General features: G+C 31.3%; 2 protein-coding genes across 6 annotated transcripts in view; one reads left to right on the top strand and one right to left on the bottom strand.

The window, feature by feature from the left end:
- Positions 1-19,249, top strand: part of qin (tudor domain-containing protein qin) — a 202,748-nt gene that overhangs the window by 130,772 nt on the left and 52,727 nt on the right. The gene's annotated exons all lie outside the window — the stretch shown is intronic.
- LOC107072152 (uncharacterized) overlaps positions 12,052-19,249 on the bottom strand; it is a 49,467-nt gene continuing 42,269 nt past the window's right edge. For both annotated transcript variants that reach the window (XM_015331851.2, XM_089175626.1), the window contains exon 3: positions 12,052-13,544. In XM_015331851.2, the coding sequence (XP_015187337.1) occupies positions 13,198-13,544 (347 nt within the window). In that variant the 3' untranslated portion in view covers positions 12,052-13,197. The remainder of the gene's footprint in view (positions 13,545-19,249) is intronic.

Raw genomic sequence — 19,249 nt, 5'->3', positions numbered from 1 at the left:
TCCTCTCGCTTGCTCTTCTCGCCTTCGCTACCTCGCAGCAGCATCCCTCTGTACCCCACACCCCCAACCCTCCTACTACCCCATGCTTGTTTCGTACTTTTCTCGCACCATCGCTAGTTCGTTCAACGAATCCAAAAGTATTATTCCCATTGGGGATTGTTGAGTTTTATTATTGTACAAATATCTGGAATAAATCAATTTCTTGGTTTTTTTTTATTTCCTTCTTCTTTTTCTTCTTCTTCTTTTGTTTTTTTCGAACAAATGAACGTCTCCATTTGTTCATAGATTGCTGAAGTTTATTTTTTTTTCATTTTATGTATATATATAATTATATATATATATAATAAATTATAGGTTTTTTATATATTAAAGTTATTTCTAATCTCAATTACTATATTTAGGATAAATAAAGGTATTAATTATATATACACATAATAAGTTATATATTTTTTATATATTAAAATTATCCCTAATTTTTGTTTTTTTAACTGTTTTAATAACTTTGCAGTTTTTTTCTTTCTTGAGTTGGTTAGTTACAGTCAACTTAGTAGAATCGTGGGTGTTATAGGAAAACAGATGTATCTTGAATTTGTATCTTTTTTCTTATTTTCATTTATTTTTCTTGTTTTCTTCGTCTTCTTATTCTTCTACTTGTTCTTTTTTATTTTTCTCGTGGCTTTGAATGAAACCACTTTTGAACGTTTCTGGCAGGTTTCCATGTAAACCGAGGCAAAGTGAAAATCTCATTCGCGTTACAGGCTCTAGAAGCTTTCTCATTTTACCTGTCGGCTACGTATGTTGTGTACTTTATACATTATACATCTTCTCCCAACGCAGTCGAGGAAAGGAGAAAGAAAAAAAGGCATGTTTTACAATTGAAAACATACTAATGGATTTTCCCTTCTACCAGCTACCCTTCCTTCCCTTGGGAAGTCTCTTTCTCTCCCTTTATCTATCTCTCGTTGGGGTATTTGAAAAAATTTGTTTCCCTGCAACTTTTACACCGATATTACAAGCTGTCATAATTTACATGATAGTCCACGAATTGTTTAAAAAGAAGTTTTTTGTTTTTTAATAATTTTTTTATGGTTATACGAACATCGAAGTCTTGCAAGAGAATAATTTTTTCTAACCTTTACATCCCAATATGAATAATATATATTATAAAATATTTAATAGAGTATAGAATATTATCCCAATTACAAATTTATTAGATTTTCTTTTTCTTTTTTATTTTTATTTATTAAATTAAATTTATTCTAACTTACAAAATATTATTGAAAACAGGGTTGTAAATAATTATCTTAAACAATTCAAAATCCTTCTCACCGTGACAAAATTATGTTATTGTTCAACATTTTCATCCTCGAAATAGATAATATATACATTTAATTTTTCCCTTAACGCATTTTACATAATTTCTCTTCCAAGCAAATAATAATAATCGAATAACAACAACAATAACAATAACAACAACATCGAGCAAATTACGGTGGCCAAGGTTTTGCATATTAGCGGGCAGAAGGGTCAACCGCAGCTGCGTTTACACGCTCAACAAGCGACAAAATTAGTTATAGTTCGTTACAATCCGAGAATTGGTGGTGATGGTGGTGGTGAGTAGAGTCTACGCAGGAAGAAGTGTAGAAGAGAAAAAAGGGTAGAGGGGGTTGGATAGAAAATAAAAAGACCGATATTTTTTAATAAGCTCTACCATATCACCCCTCTCACGTAAATGTTAACCATTTTATAAAAGTAAGTTGTTGAAAATGTAGTTTTAATTTATATTCGAAAGTTAGATTTCTACAAAGTTCAATGTGACTGAAGTGAGTTTAGCAAAAAGTTTGAGAAATGAGTATACTTGAAAGATTATTGAAAATATAAATTAATTGCCTATATATATATATATATATATATATATATATATATATATATATAGACATATCTCGTTATAAGAGGTAATATTTTCTTTAAATTAATTTAACCTTCCAACTATACCATCCCTCCTTTCCACTCCTATATAATAATATCTGCATAATATAATATAATAATAATAATTTAAAAAAAAAATACCTAGATGGTTTGAAAAGGGGGTAGCTAAGAACTCGCGTAACGAGTTTATACGATATAAGGCATTTAAATAATAAACTAAAGCCGTGAAAAGAGTTAATGGGCAGGTTAAGGGTGAGTAGAGAGGGTAGGGGAAAAGAGGAAAGTGAGAGAAGTGGATTATAAGGGTGGAAGAGGAGAAGAGTGTACCTTACACTCGTTAAATTCACGTGGCTTCTTTTATTTTATATAAAAAAGTCGTCCATGTAAAGTGGAACGAGCTTGAGTCATATTCTATGTCATCATCATCATCATCATTTTCATCGTCATCGTAATCATCGTCATGGTCGTTGACGGTGGTCAAGATAAGACCGCAAAGGGTAACATGTAAGATTAAAGAAAAATGATGTCATAGTGTGAGTGTTAAAATACGTTCCAAGTAATTAACAAAAAAAACACGAAGATTAAAATTCTATAAATTAAGGGCAACAAGGCAGAAAAAAAGAAATGAAATGAATTAAATTAAAAAAAAACAAAAAAAAAAACAAAAAAAAAAACAAAAAAAGACAAACGAAAATCTTCAGGTGTTGAGTTGAAGATGGGGGTGAAAGGGGGTATGTTTATATGGTACTTGTAAATAAATAGGGGGAAAAAAAGGAAAATAATGACGTTAATCATGACGATGACGATGATGACGATGAAGAAGAAGAAAAAAAGAAAAAGTATAAATGGTGCGAATCCAGGTGAGAAAAGAAAGATCGTGAAAGTAGAAAAAGTATCGTATCGTTGTGTGTGAGTTTGAAACATGGTGATGGGGGTTGGGCGGGGGTGGGTGGTGGTCCACGTCTGCGCGTCGTTTAATTGCGGGACTTGCGTCTCTTTTTAAAGTCTGCGATGCAAATGGGTCATAAAACTCGGCTACCGGTAGATAGCTCATTTACGAGTGAAGAAAGTTTTTAAGGTTTCTAACAGGGTGAGTTTCGAATGGGTTAGGTGGTAGTAGTAGTAGTAGTGATGGTGGTGGTGGTGGCAAATAAGAGAGAAAGAAACTGTTAGAAGAAGAAGAAGAAGAAGAGGAATAAGAGAAAAAGATGAGGAGAAATAGTTTGTAAAAGAGGAGTGGGGGGTGGTGATGGTAGAGGTATAGGGAAATGGAAGGGGAAAGGTTGCCCTGAATGCACGAACGAGAGGATCTATTTTATCGGTCTTGCCCTCATCTCATCCACCTTCTTTCTTCTCAACCCCTATTTCTTTTCTTTCATTCTTTCTTTCTTTCTTTCTTTTTTTCTTTCTCTTTCTATATTTTTCTTTTCTTTCGCAAGTTTGAAAGTAATTCTCTTTAGTTGACGGTAAGATCTTAGTAGTAGACTGCAACTTGGAATGGCAACTTATTCTCTTTCTCTCTTTCTACCTTTTTCTTTTTATTTCTTTTTTTGTGGTAAGAGATTGTCTTTGGTTTCTCTTTACCGATCGTATTTGAGAACTGTAAAGGGGGATGAGATAAAGAAAGAAATAGAGCATGTAAAAAGCATCGTAAATGCTGCTACTTTTACTATTTGCTACTTATTGTAACTGCAACTGCAACTGCAACTGCAAATGCTGTTGTTGGTGGTAGGTAGTGGTGGTTTTTAATTCGTCTACGGAATCCATTTGCAAAATCCATTTTCTTCTTGAAATGTGTCGTAAGCATTGAAAAAAAAAACAATTCGAAAATCACAAACCCCTTATATTTACATTTTTACATAGATAAAAAAAAAAAGTGGTAACTTGGAACATTTCAAACTCCCGGTTTTTAACCCATTACCTGGTTGCCAATGGCCTTTTTTGGGACGTATATTCAAATTGATTTTTTTTTTTTTTTTTTAATAACTGCAACTTCAGAATGAATGAATATTCGTTAAAATTATGAGATTTTACCTTGCGCTTTATGAAAATATTTAAAAATTGTCACCATTTTATTTTAAATCAACGAAACTGCTTGTTTTGTATTATTTTGTATTCTTCTTTTTTGATTATAGAACTGACCCACCTGAAAATATAACATCATCCTTGAAAAGAAGTAGTCAAACCAGTTTTTTTTTTTTTTTTACGTTTATGTGTACGTTCGTGATTAATGGATGTGTACAATATCTGGTAAAATAACAGCAGTAAAAGCAAATATATGCATCCACTAACTCATACACACGTACACCAATGTAATATATACTTACATACACATGAGAGGTGTATTTTTTAGCATTGAAGAAGAAGACGTGGCTTTGTTTGATTTTTGTTTCTTTTCTTTTTCCTTGTAAGTAACCTCGGAGGTTCGGTTGACACCAATTTGGAGAATTTAAAGGGAACATCGTGTGTTTTGCTCATTCATATTCACTTACACACACATACACACATTGATGTAGACATAAATGTACGAATAGAGGTATTTGAATTCTTCGAGGACAATATTTTATCCTCTGAGTTACTACGCGTTTCTCGTTTGATTAAACAAACGTTTATTCGGGACATTTAAATAGGTCAGTATGTCAAAACCTTTATTCTTAACCTTGACCCAATAAAATTCGTCCATTAAAATAATACTAAATTGCGATTTATTATCAAGTTTAATTAAATACATATTGAACAAAAAACATGAACGTTTCATTTGTCAAATTTTTAATAGAATTTTTAACTATTACGTTTTTTTCTAATTCATTTATTTTAAATACTTCACAATTAAATTTATTATATAAATGTATGACTAATAAACTTTAATTTTTATTAATTTTCGTATTAAATAATTTTTCTATTTTTTTAATTTTTAACGTATGGTACGTGAACGTATGAATTAGTGGAAAATCAGGATTGGTCATGAAACATTTTGTTATCAGATTTTGTGATGACGGAAGGGGGAGGGGAGGGGGTAATCGTATTTCAAAAGTTAATAAAACACGAACGTGCACAATCGTATTGTTGAATATTTTTCTTTGATTTTCAATATAAATAAATAAATAAATTACAATGTATTATCTATCAATTGTTTTTTATTTCGATGGAAGCGTATGAAATAATTTATTTTTATTGGTTGCAGAAATAAAAAAAAAAGGGTGAGTTAAAGAGAAAGTGTGATACTATTTTTGTGATATACTACTTCAGATCGATGAGTCCGATCGAAAAAGATTGTCGTTGAAGAAAAGTGTCGAAGAAAAGAAAAAGGAAAATATCCAACATATGTGTAGTTAAAGTGTGTGTGTACATATGTGTGTATGGATGCGTTGAAAAATAGTATAATAGTTAGATAGAGATAGAAATATATGAAAAGAAAAAGAAATAAATAGATAAAAAAAAAGTAGGGGGTGGCTACGTTGGCTAGAAAATTTCCACCAATGGGGAGGAGAGTAAACGGTGGTGGCAAAAATGCCCAAGGAGATTGGATCCCCTGAAAGTGGTCTGTGGATACTAGCTCCACCTGATTACCAGTTTCCTTGATGGATTCTTTAGACCAATCCCCTTTCCTTTCACCTTCATCTTCTTATTCTTCTTCATCTTCTTTACCTGTAAACTCCTCGTCTATTTTAAACTACTTTATTCTTTCTTTTTTATTCCTTTCTTTCCCCGCCTCCAACCACCTCCATCCACCCCTTCCTCCTTTTTTTCTCGTTCTCGTAGTCTTGCAAATTTTGTCTCCTTATTCTTATTCTACTTTTTTTTTTTGTCAACTTATATTTTGACTTTAACCCATTGCCTACCACAATACGAAAATGCAAAAATAAAATTAAATTAAATTAACTGTAAAATTAAATGAAATATTTTGGCAATAATTGTTTTCTTTTTTTTTTTTTTTTTGTAAATTCCATTACAATGTTATATCAGTAAATTAATATTATTATATTGTAAAATTATTTCATGTATTATTTAAAATAAAACCTTAGAACACACACCACCACCACAACCCTTAGGAAAAACGCTTTACAATATGTCTACCAGTCAATGGGTTAAATAAAGTTATTGCAAAATTTCTAAGAGTTGATCCAATTAAAGTTAATAATTAATTTTTTTTCTTTCTTTTTCTTTAGAAGAAAAATTATAAATTAAAATATGTTTATTTTATAGATAAGTGTATGGAATAAAAATGTATACGGCTGATTGGAAATGAAATCGGAAATCGTTCTTTCATGACATAATTATCTTTCTCGTGTACACGCACACAAAACACACACACTTACATTTTATCTTTCTTTCTTTCTTTCTTTCTTTCTTTCTTTCTTTCTTTCTTTCTTTCTATATCTGTAGCAACGTTTGGTCTCACGATGTTGTTTTCCCCCGAAATAGCAAAATTCTTGATCCAATATTCATTTTATAATGAATTATTTATACGAATAATTATTTACGATAAGCAATTTATGTTCGGTGAATAATTATTCGTATGATTATTTCAATTCGTACCCATTCTCTCATAAATGTTGAATTCTATCTATCCGTTTCGATTATTGTTCCAAATACATACGTACTTTCTTTCTCTCTCTCTCTCTCTCTCTCTCTTTCTTTCTTTCTCTTTTTCCATATATAGCACTCGAATATTGTTAGTATTATTTTAATAGCTGTCGAAAACGAAAAGTTAGAAATATTTTTCAGTTTCACCCTACATACACCACCTCTTCCTTTTCTTCTTCACTTTCATGTTTTATTTTCTTTTTTCCCACCTTCATTTTTTATATCGAAAAATAAATGTTAAGATCTTGTGATATAGGTTTTGGTTAACTTAATTAACCATATAACTAGTATACTGTATAACCTAATAACCAACTATGGTTAACCTTATGGTATAGGGTTACATCTATTTGACTTTTGTATTTTTATTTTTTTATTTATTTTTTTTTATATTCTATCCTATAGCATAGTTCAAATGAAATCTAATAGAATAGTTAAAACTAAACTTTAACGGATACAAAACTAATTCCAACGCTATATAACGTTTGTGAACGAGGATAAAAAAAAAAATGCAAAAAAAAAACGAACACTCATCGGCCATTTAATTTCCATCGACGTTCTATAACCACCCCCTTCTCTTTCTCTTCTGCCCTCTCCTTCGGTCCAGCCATTTTCGTTTCTTTTTTTTTATATTTTATATGTTCTTTTTTTTTTTTTAAATATAAATATTTTTGGTAACGCGATAGTCCGAACGATTTTGCACGTAGTTGTTTATTCGAAGCGAAAACATCTATTTTTTGTATGATTGTGGATGCATGTATATATACGTATATGTGTGTGTTTGGTGCGTATGTCCCGCGTATTAACGTTTACGGTTTATTCTTTTTCTTTTTTTTATTTATTTTTTTTTTTTTTTCCAACACACATCGATACACGGGGATGGTAGAATAGCCTATCGCGTTCAGCCATATTCAATTTCGTTCGATCCCTCGCATAACATCATATCTTTGTGTTGCCATCAGTGAGAATAAAAATGTCACAAATTTGTCTATAATCAAATTTAGAAGTAACCAACCCCCTACTCCACAACCCACCTACTCGCTTTTCCAATTCCACTCGAGGAAAAAAAGATTCCATAAGAGAGAACGGTGTTGTATGATGGGAGGAAAATATTCGTTCCGGCAGGATCTGTTATACAGCAGAAAAAAAAAATCAAAACAAAACAAAATGGCGCGCGTTATAACGTTATAATAGAATACTATATGCCTGACTATCTATTCTATCGTTTTGTGCAAAAAACAACAAAATCAAAAAGAGAAGAGTAAATAAATAAAAAATAAAAAAAAAACATTGAAAAAAAAAGTGAGAAACAGTGTCGAGTATATAAAATCAAAAAGTTCGGTGTCATATGCATCATCGTTGTCGTATTTTAAGGACGAGATTGAGCTTGAGGTTACATTAGATTGAGGACGAGAAGGGGTCGAACGAAAGTTGTCAGAAAAAAAAGGAAGATAAAGATATAAAACAAAACAAAAAATAAAACAAATTCTCTACGAATGTTGCGGCTACAATATAAGGGTAATATAAAAAAAAAAAAGCCAAAAAAAACAGATAGCCGTATCAAGGAAATAAAAATAAAAGATGGAGGAGGAAACATGGATACAAATACGACAATGATGACGACGACAACGAAGATGACAACAATGAGGGGAAACACAGAAAAAGAAGAGCCAACTGAGAACAACAAAAAAATTAAAAAAAATATATTAAATTACCCAGGATCGCGAGTCAGAACAGCTCAACAACCAGGCCAGCCTCCGCGCGCCACGTGGGATGCAATTTTGATGCGAGATTAGACCCGGAGTGTTCGTATTTGTGTGTGTGAGGGGTATTGGGAGGGTTAGGGGGAGAGGGGGGTGGTCCAGTTGTTTCTCTATTAATTCGACGATGTCGATTGGTCGCGTACCGTGCGTTTGAATTAGATTAAATTTTAATCGAGTGTGTGTGTGTGCTTGTATATTTGTGTATGTGTATGGGTATGCTTTCTACAACCCCCACCTACCCCTGTTCGTCTCATCTCTCTTTGTTTCTCAATTTCTGTTTCTCTCTCTCTCTCTCTCTCTCTTTCTCTCTTGCGAAAAACCCTCTGTGCAAATCGCGTAACCACGATTGGAAACAAACAAGACACTTCTCAAACGACCATTGGGGTTACTGTATTATCATTTGTTGGTCCTTTTTTGTTTTTTATTTTTTTTTATTTTAGGATGTCGAATAGGATATAAAAATATATGCAGTCTAACTCATGAAAATATTTGAACACAATATTTTACCATGAAATATTTTATTTAACCCTTTTCGGATGTATTCAATTTGGACATGGGTGTCGTAGTAGTCGGAATTAATTTTTATATATAATATATTTATTATGCAAAATACATATTATGTAGATATACATATAAAATATATATATATATATATATATATATATAAGATTAGCTAGCACGGTTTCTTGGGTAGTGGCTGGGACCAGACATACGACCAGAACTGTAAAAAGGCTTTGGTGACTGAGAGTGGACACGCGTCCGAAAAGGGTTAATTATGATAAGTACATTGTACTTTAGATTATATACAGGGTGAGTCACTAACTTCAACTACTTCACCTTATTGACATATTATTATTAACCCATTTGCACTATAAGCGCATATATGCGAGCATTTTACCTAATCACTATCACCAGAGCGCATTTCTGCGCACATTTCAGTCACCATATATTTAAGAGTGGGGGTACGGTTTTATTTAAGAAACCTTTGTAGAACGATAACAGGGTGAGAAGGAGAAACTGAAGAAAGTAACGGAGTGGAAAGGGGTGAGAGGGAGTGTACGTTTGGAAAAGTTCTCTTCAAGTTCTTCAAGTGTCATTAAAATATTATTTACCCCCACTCGTTAGAACGTAATACAATAATTATAATACTCTTTTTTATAAGATCATTCTGCGAATTCATCCCCACCACAATTGGTTTTTTTAAGAAGAAGAAAAATAATGCGAAGACTACGTTCTTAAGTTCATTCTTCCTTAATTTAAACTACGTTTCTTGTCGTACGTACACAACACCACTAATGGGGTTATTTTTCTTTTTTTATTATTTTTTAAGGGACATCATGGCTATCTTTCTCTTTTTTGTATACCAGTTGAAAAAAAAATAAATAGAAAAGCGGAAAGGGGTTGTTTTTCAAACTAATTATCCTTACGCAAGGGTGTATACTCGTTTCTAAAACCTTCCCGTTTAACTCCCCTCCCCCTGCTTTGTCCCCTGTCCGGAAGTCCCATCTTTTCTTTAGGAATTTTTGTCTATTATTCCATTGTTAACCCCCCATTAACGTTTTACTTATCTTCTTATTATTACGAAAATTAAAATAACGAGTATGACATTGTTCATTTTATATGACGTAGGATATCATTCTATGGAATATTTGTATTATGTTTTCAGATGAAAGAGGTGGGGGGTAAAGTAGGGATACTTTACTTTTTATTTTTTTATTATTTTATTTTATCTTATTTCTTTTTTTTTTTTTCTTGGGTGAAGGAAGGTTTCGTTCATAAGGATTGTTATAGTAATTCAAATATTTTTATTTATAATTAAGTATGTCAAATAATAGATTTTCTATTATTAGAAATAAATGGAAGTTTAGGGTAAAGATTTGTCCTTTTCTTCTTTTGTTTATTTTTTTTTTTTAACTCGAATCCGTGCAATCACAAGCAAACAACAGGGGTATTCTACCCTCTTCCTTTTTATCTAAATCCCGAACAAAATGGTTCACACCTTTCGATTCGATGGTACTTGTTGAAATCGAACTCGAATGTCTTTAGTATTGGTACATATATCTATATATATGTGTTTGTATGTATATGTGTTTGTTTAGAAACGCGTAATATTATCAACTGACTCTCGAATTCCAATGAGGTTTAAGAAAGTTCTTGTCTATTTCTTCCTATTTCCTTTTTTTTTTCTACCTTCCTTCTCATTCGATAAGAAAAGGAGGGTGGATTAAAATAAGGGGATGGAAGAAAGAAAAGAAAAGAAAGAAAGAAAGAAAGAAAGAAAGAAAGATAGAAAAATAAATGATGGAAGAAGAGAGATGAAGATAGAATATAAAAAAGGTAGGGGGAAAGAAAAAAAAGGATAAAAGGAAGAATTGGAGACAGTAGAAGTCAAGTTTCTTATCCCCCTACAATCTCATCAACGTTTAAGAACCGCACGTTGGTGGTGGTGGTGGTGGTGGTGCTGGTGATGGGAGTGGGGATGGGTTGCAGGTTAATGCTTTCCACGTCCTAAATCCAGGATTCTCGAAGGAGCATGCCCCCTACCACCTTTTCACCCTCTTATTCGATTTCTTTTTTTTTCTTATTTTCTCTTTTTTTTTCCAACAACCTTCCATGAGTCGAATTAACTAACCTGACGATTCTTTTACGTGTTAACTTCCTGATTTTTCCACAGGGTGGGTTTTGAAGTATGTATATGTAGGGGGAAAACACAAGGGAGAAAAAGAAAATAAAAAGTTTTATCTATGAAATTTATGAATTTGTGACAAAATATTTTCATTTTTAATTTAGTCTCGTGTGTATATTGAATTTTTGTCGAGAATATATATTGTTTGATTATTATCGAAACCTTCTTCTCATCCTTTATTCTTCTCCCCCTTTCCCCTTTTTCCTCCCCTATACGGTAAAATAAAAACTAGCATCAAATATAGAAAATTAATAAACTGTAATCCGACGATTGTACAATTTTTTTTCCCCCTTTACTATGACGCATCGAAATTTTATATATATATATATATATATATATGTGTGTGTGTGTATGTGTTTGTGAAAAAAAAATTCGTGTATTCGAATATAGAATCAAATTTTAACACAATGTATACAATATATTTCGTTTAACACGTAAAACAAATATTTTTTGTATAAACTCATAAATTTTGGTATTCAATCCCAATTTAAAAATTCGTTGAACGTAACGAAAAAGTGTATTTAGTTTATTTTATTTTATTTTATTTTATTCTATTTTGTTTTGTTTTATTTTTTTTTTTCAGATAAAAAAAATCACGAAGAATTTGTTAAATAACTGTGCAATGTTTTCTTTCTTTTTGTTTCTATAATAAATATTAATAACGACAAATTGGTGCAAAATAATATAATTTTTGAAATAAGTAAACGATGTCGAGGAAATGAAAAAAAAAAAAGAAAAAGAAATGATAGTGATCACTTGACTGATCCACTAGACGATATAAGTGTTCGCCCTCACAAATCGTATTTTTTTCTTGGACAATTTTTAATATCCGTTCTGATAATAATATCCTTCAATAAAGCATCAAAGCGTTTCGTTTTATCTTCTTCTTCCTTTTTTTTTTTTTTTTTTTTTTTCTTTAATAATAAATCTCCTTTTGGTTCAGGTTAATAAATTTTCTTCGAAAATAACTGTTTGACGTGTATTTCACATTTTTTTCTTGTTTCTTTTTCTTTTTTATGTTAATCATCACTAAACGATAAATGATAAATAATAAATGATAAATGATAAATGATAAATAATTGAAAGCAATTCAGTGTTTCATATCTTTTTTGTTTCGGTTTTTTTTTTTACATAATATTTTCTTATTATTTAACTTCTCTAACTCTTACGTCAATTCTGATACATTATATTCATTTATTTATTTTTTTATTTAGTTAGTTACTTATTTAATTATTTATTTATTTATAGTAAATAATATTTTGTATACTTTTCTTTTATCAACATCTCGCACGTTTGTTCTATCAGTTTTATTTTATTTTATTTTATTTTTCTTGTTCATAACTAAATATCAATCCATTTTTAACACCCTCCGTGTGCCCAGCCCCTTTTTACCTGACTTGTCATTCAGACCATTTAATTTTGCTTTAACAAAATCAACCATTACATATAATTATTAATTATTGTAAATATAACAATTAAACAAACTTTCGTACTTTGTTCTATACTGCATTTTGTATAAGACATCAGTATTTTAATAGAAATATTTCTGTACAGAATTCAATTTGTTATAAACATATATTTTCAGCGCATTAAATAAATATGTCAAATGGTAAGTGTACCACCGGTGGTACACGTGGCCTGAAGAACAAGTTTAACGTATACCACCGGTGATACACGTGGCACGGAATGTGTTAATCATAAAATACTTTAAACTATGGCCTTTTAATAACGTCGTTTAAGATTTTCAAGTTCACTTATTGGAACACTTTTTTGAGTGACAAAGGAATACACTTTTTTACGACAGGTAAAAAACCTACGAACTATTTTACGATTAGCATTACATATAAATATTACTATAACGTTAATTGTAATCTTTACATCTTGTAAACTTGTCCTTATTCTACAATGTATATATATGTATATATATATTAGGGGGACCGGAAATTAATGTCGTTTCCACATATGTCAATTCTTATATTTTAATTAAAAATTGATTGACTTTATCTGTCTGGTATTAAAAATTTGCATACTACATGAAAAAAGGTTATTGATAACAAAGTTGATTATGTTATTGATTAAAAATAAAAATTTGTTAAAAATTTATTTATTTGAATTTAAGGTTAAAAAACAACATTACTTTTCGATCCACCTAATATTTAATCGTCGTTATTTGATATATGCTTGCTTTAATTGTCTAAAACGATAAAAATATTGAAATTCGGCAAATTAGGATGGTCATTTTCGTTTAACGAAAATATTTTCGAGTAGTTCCTTAGTGATAATTCGATGTGGCCTCGTTGGATCTTCCGTAGGCTTGCCGTACAATCGGCTGTTGATGACGTACAATTTCGGACTTAGTTCGCACCTGACATTGAACCACCAATCGCAAACGAACACGATTTGACTGAATTGTGTACCATTTGGGCACAAAAATGTAGCTTGTCTGCCATCTATATCGCAATAATGCCAAGCTTGACATCTTGTTTCAACATCTGCGAAGAAACCCGGATAGGGTTGATCGTCGCAATAAAAATTGGTGTAGGGCACTTTTCCTAGGACTGGATAATCCGTACCTGGTCGACCTGAAAAAACAATAAAACATAGAAATTAGTTTGTTAACTCTTCGGGTACATTTGACGAATGAAACTCATCATCTGCTTACTTGAACAAAGTTATGGTGGACGAGTCTGACTCGTCATCTGAATTAAAGAAGCATATTTTTGTTTGGAAATATAAGTACATGTAAATAACACTCAAAAGATTAAAATATAATATATTTAGATTAAATCAAATTAAAATATATTCAATAAATAAAAGTTTGCAAAATTTCTCTCTATTATATTTTAAATAATTAAAATAAAATTGTATTAAAATAATAATTATATTTTAAAAGAACGTATATAATTAGTTAGTTAAGTTAAGTTAAGTTAAGTTGATCAAAGTTTAATTTCAAAAAGTAAAAAAGAAACAAATGATAATTAATAATGGATAATACTAGATTATACGTGTATAAAACTGTATCTACTACTAACTCTTCTTTCCCCGTTTCTAGATTAATTTTAACCTATGTCCATGCATTTATAAGTTCTCAAGTTGGTAAGTCATTGTTTGCTTAGAGTGAGCTTCATCCGCGATAACTCCAGACGGAATAAATTGAATTCTGGAGTCCGTGTTGGAAGTTTCATAACACCATTGGAACATCTCTAACTTACTATAAGGTGTATGGCACTGAAACACCCTACTACTACTACCACTACTACTACTATTACTTTCTTAGATGTACGCCGTAAGAATATTAAATGATAGTAGTGGAAAGCTTCCTATCCCTTAATGATAAAAGTCAGAAGAAGACCTTGCTATTCGTTACTCATCTTCTTTTTTATCTTCTATCTTTCTCTTTTATTTTTTATTTTTTTTATTTTTTTTTATTTTTTTTTAATCCACGTTTTTCAAGATATACAGTTTCTTGGAGAATATCGTTGACGATCTTCTTTTTATTTTTTTTTTATTTTTTTTTTCGGAATCTTACATCTTTTGACGTAAAAAGTAATTAAATATCTACCATAAATCTTATATCTCGTATATATTATTCGTAATTAACTATGAAATTGATTTTTGTTGCTTTATATACATACATCATTTTTTTGTATAACAATTTAATCTTACAAATTTTTCGTTAAATAATCTAAGTTAATTTTTTTCTGTATATAATTAATAAAACTTAGTCTAAGTTCATTTATATTCGAATCGAGATATTAAAGGGTTTGCATTGAATTAAATTTAAAATTATAAATAATAGATATTAATTAACTATTTTTTGTTTTCTTATATACATCACATTATTAAATTTAAAAAAGACAATATAAATCCCTAGGATCTCAAAAACACATATATTCGTTCTCATTAAGAAAAAAAACATTCTAAGATTCATCTCGCGTACTTACTTTACTACCAAACCATTTTTTTGTATTCTTCCCTCCCCTATAATAATAATCCTATCTTTGACATAATTGGCATCAACCCGAGTCACGTATCTTTCTCTATCCAATCTCTCATCGTTTTATCTATTCATCTCTAGTTTCCATCTCATCGTGATTTCCTTGGAATACACTCGAGTAAAGCCTCTCGATTGTTTGCGGATTATGTAGGAAGATAGGAAGAGACGAGAAGGGATTGTGAATAGTGGTAGCAGGGTAAATGGGAGGGATGGTAGGGGTTGAGGTGGATGCAAGGGTGGTGGAATGCAAGGTAGGGGATAAGAAGGAGAATGGGAAAGACGCATCCTCGGCGATTAATCGAAGGAAACGTTGAGGAAACATCGTTCGAGTGAGATGCATCCTACAAACACATACACACACTCTTTAACCCTTACTCTCTATCCTTGTTCTACCCTTTCGATTGTGCTTTATCCGACACCTGTATTACCAGCACAAAGCACGACTGTTCTGGCCAGGTATCGACATACCTCGTTGGCTGCCAATTGCACAAGGCAGCATTAAGTAATGTACATCATCATATACAAATACACTTCTAGACAAAGATTTAATACATACGAATATATATATATATATAGTTTGTTGTTTGCATATGTGTATATATATACACGCATGCACACATACTTATCTATATATTAAGTTATGTATAGTTATCATTAAGAGCTTCTCCCATGATCGTGGTCGTGATCGTACTCCTATCCGACGCAACTTTGAATTAACGATCGCGTTATATCATCAGACAAGTAAGTCGTCGTGTAATTACATGTCTCTCACCTGGCAAAGGGTTAATCAGAATACTACACAGCATGTTATCTATCTTTCTCTCTCTCTCATACACTCTCTGTCTCTTTCCTTTCCCTCTCTGTGTATATGTATAGATGTATGTGTTGTATATGTGTGTCTATTTAATCTAATAAGATGAAATAAAGTTTATTCTCTCCGAAATCATATTTTCCAGTTATTATTTTCTTGTTTGTTTGTTTGTTGTCGTTGCTGAGACTATTGAAATTTCTACTTAAAAAAAAAAAAAAGATTATATTACAATTTGTATCGTTCAATTAATTTCAAACGTTTGTTTCGCTATCGAATCATAACTCGTTCGTTCTAGCGGAATAATTTTCTCATTTATTATCTCACATTTTTTTTTCTTTTTCTTTTTCTTTTTCTTTTTCTTCTCGTGGAAAATTCCTATCGTTTTTACTGTCTCTCTTCTTCTTTACTTTACTTTTTCTTTCTTTTCTTTTTTCTTATGTAAATATAATATGTAAATATATATATATATATAAAAGCGTAAGGTACAACAGGTATCTCTGGTGGATGGAAATAAACCCTAAATTGCTTTTAAGAGGGACAACACAACCTTCCACGGTCTCGATTTGCCCAAGTGGAATAAATAAATAAAACGTCTTGCACATTTAATCAAATCATCACATTTTCTATTTTGACTATTTTCCTTTCCACCTCTTACCTCTCTTCCTCCCTTCCTTCCACCTCCTCTTCACCATTTCCATTTCTGTTTATCTATCTTTCTACCCATTGAATGCACAAAGTCTTCTTAACGAGAAGGATACGCGTTTTTATTTATTCTTTTTTCTTTTTCTCTTTCTCTATTTTACTCTACAGATCTTCTTCGTTTCTTGTTATATCGCAGTTGTTATTATTATTATTTTTATTATTATTGCTGACAATTACCTAGACATTTCTCCCAATATTTTTATATAAACTTTATTCCCCCCATTTTTTAACGCGAAACTTGCGACAAAACAAGACTAACTTTTGATGTTCAGTTCTCTCACGATATCGTTCATTAATTTTATTTAAAATTATATAACACAATATATAACAACAAATAATTTCATGTAAATCAGAAGAGGGGCTGTGTATGATTAGATTCATGTTGATTAAGAAGAAATGTTTCCGTAATCGAATTTTCATAGGGGTTTAAAACGTCTAAGAAGAAGAAATGAAACGTCGTGTGAACTAAATCGATCGTAAATAAAACGATGGCGTTTAAAACACGATATTTCAACGATAAATAGAACTTTGAAAAGAAGAGGAGGGTTCATTGGATGAGTGGTTGAAATGGGATGGCAGTAGTGGTATTGGTGATGATGATGGTGGTGATGGTGGTGGTTTGGTTGCTTTCTTACTTGCCTGTACAGTACGAAACTTCGGAATGTAGCAAAATTGTTTAGCGAGAACAAGTCTTGCTACCATTCACTTTCCATCCCTCCTCCACCTCCTCCTTCTTCTCAAACCTCTAAATCTTAACCACCCCCACCTTGCCAACTCTTCATCTTAATCCCCAACTCAAACCCCTGTTTTCACTGCATTGCCGTCCTCAGTTTGCGAGACAAAATCTCCGACCCTCGTTATAATTCGTCTAAGAAGCTCTTCTCAACATTAAAATATGAAATATACATTGAAATTTCGTGTGTGTGTGTGTGTGTATGTTGCTACAAAGAGAAAGAGAGAAATAGGGAAGGGTAGAAAAGAGAGAGGAGGCAGTGGTTTTTTAGAGAGAAAATTTCCTAAACGAATGAAATCCATGACTACACTGTTTGAATAAATGTTATTAAGAGAATCTCTCTCTTTCTTTCTTTCTTTCTTTCTTTCTTTCTTTCTTTCTTTCTTTCTTTCTTTCTTTCTTTCTTTCTTTCTTTCTTTCTTTCTTTCTTTCTTTCTTTCTTTCTTTCTTTCTTTCTTTCTTTCTTTCTTTCTTTCTTTCTTTCTTTCTTTTTTTCTCTCTCTCTTTTACAAGTTTATGTAGGAAATTAACTAGAGTAAGGTTATATGTTAACAAAAGGATACCACAATTTCTTTTTTTGTTTTTTGTTATATCTATGGAGAGTAGACGTAAGGAGAATCATCTGTGTACATGAAGAAGTATCCGTTGAAATGCATTAAATTAGGGTGACGCCACATTAGCATCAGGGTAAATTTGAAAGGAAGCGCCAAATATTATTAGAGTAGAATTGAGAAATAAACAAGGAAAGAAAAACTTCATACCATACCCTTTGTCTACACCAGCGCCATTCTTGAAGGTTTTTGAACTGTTATTTATAGCATACAGCTGGACACTTTTTCAAATTTTCTCCCATATGAGATGATTCTCCTTACCTCTACTTTCCATAGTTATATCAAAACTGAAAATTTATCATTCATAATTTAAATTAATTTAAAATCATATGAATGTTGAATGAGAATTTTTTCAACAATTTTATCCCGGACGACCAAAGTTTGCAGAGAAATTTTTCTTTACGAAAAACAACAACAACAAATAATAGAATTTTCTGATCAATATCAATCGAATGTTGTCAAATCATTTCGGTCAATTTCTATCGAAGTAACAAGAAGAGTTCGATAATTCGTATCTTTGAGAGTTAGTTTGTTTCAGAACATCGTTTTTAACAACAACCAACAACAACAACAACGATGTTATCCGTATCTAAATAACAACATAAACCTATCTATCCATCCATCGTCCATTCTTCTCTGTCTATCTATCTATTTCCCACTATCATCCACCCACCATTTCCCCATCCTCATCCCATCCCCTTCTCTACAACCCTGTCTCTCTTTCTGCAACAACGCTTTTCTCGAATTTCATTGGACAACGTGGATAGTTCCGTACGATACATTGCGTGAATTTCATCGGTCAGAAACCCACACCCACATGCACTCATACGTACCTACATACACTCATTCAAATGCTCTCACATATACTCACATATTCTCACATGCACTCACATATATATATATTGAATTTTGTTAAAAACTCTAAAGCTTCTTATGTTTGTGTATAACTCGACTCGATTATAAACTTTCGTTAAAATTGTATGACGTTTAAGTTAAGTTTATCGGTTATTCTGAGTTGTTGAAAACTTTGATTATCCTTCGATGAATAAATCTTAATTAGTAATGTTATATATTCTTTAGATACTTTGTTGGTCATCAATCTTGTAACATCAATCTTCTTTCCTTTTCTTTTTTACTTAAACACACACACACACACACACACACATTACAAGGTCAGTTGATGTATGTTAGAAATGTTCTATCTTTCATCTACTAATTTGGTATGTGCTGACATTTCACCCATATGAATCTTAACTTACTCCAATTTCGGTCATCTACAGTAACATTATAAAGTAACATTTACAGTAAATCGAAAATTAGAAAATGTTAAGATTTACATGATCAGTTAGTGTTGTACATTAGAAATAATTTGCCTTTCACCGACATGAATGATTTTTACATTAGATTTTCATCATTTAGAGTATGTGCTGATA

This window comes from Polistes dominula, unplaced genomic scaffold (assembly GCF_049000335.1).
Source record: "Polistes dominula isolate Pdom_NZ unplaced genomic scaffold, Pdom_raw_medaka contig_17, whole genome shotgun sequence".
NCBI lineage: Eukaryota > Metazoa > Arthropoda > Insecta > Hymenoptera > Vespidae > Polistes > Polistes dominula.
The sequence above is the reverse complement of the archived record's forward strand: the minus strand, read 5'-3'. Positions and strand labels throughout refer to the sequence as shown.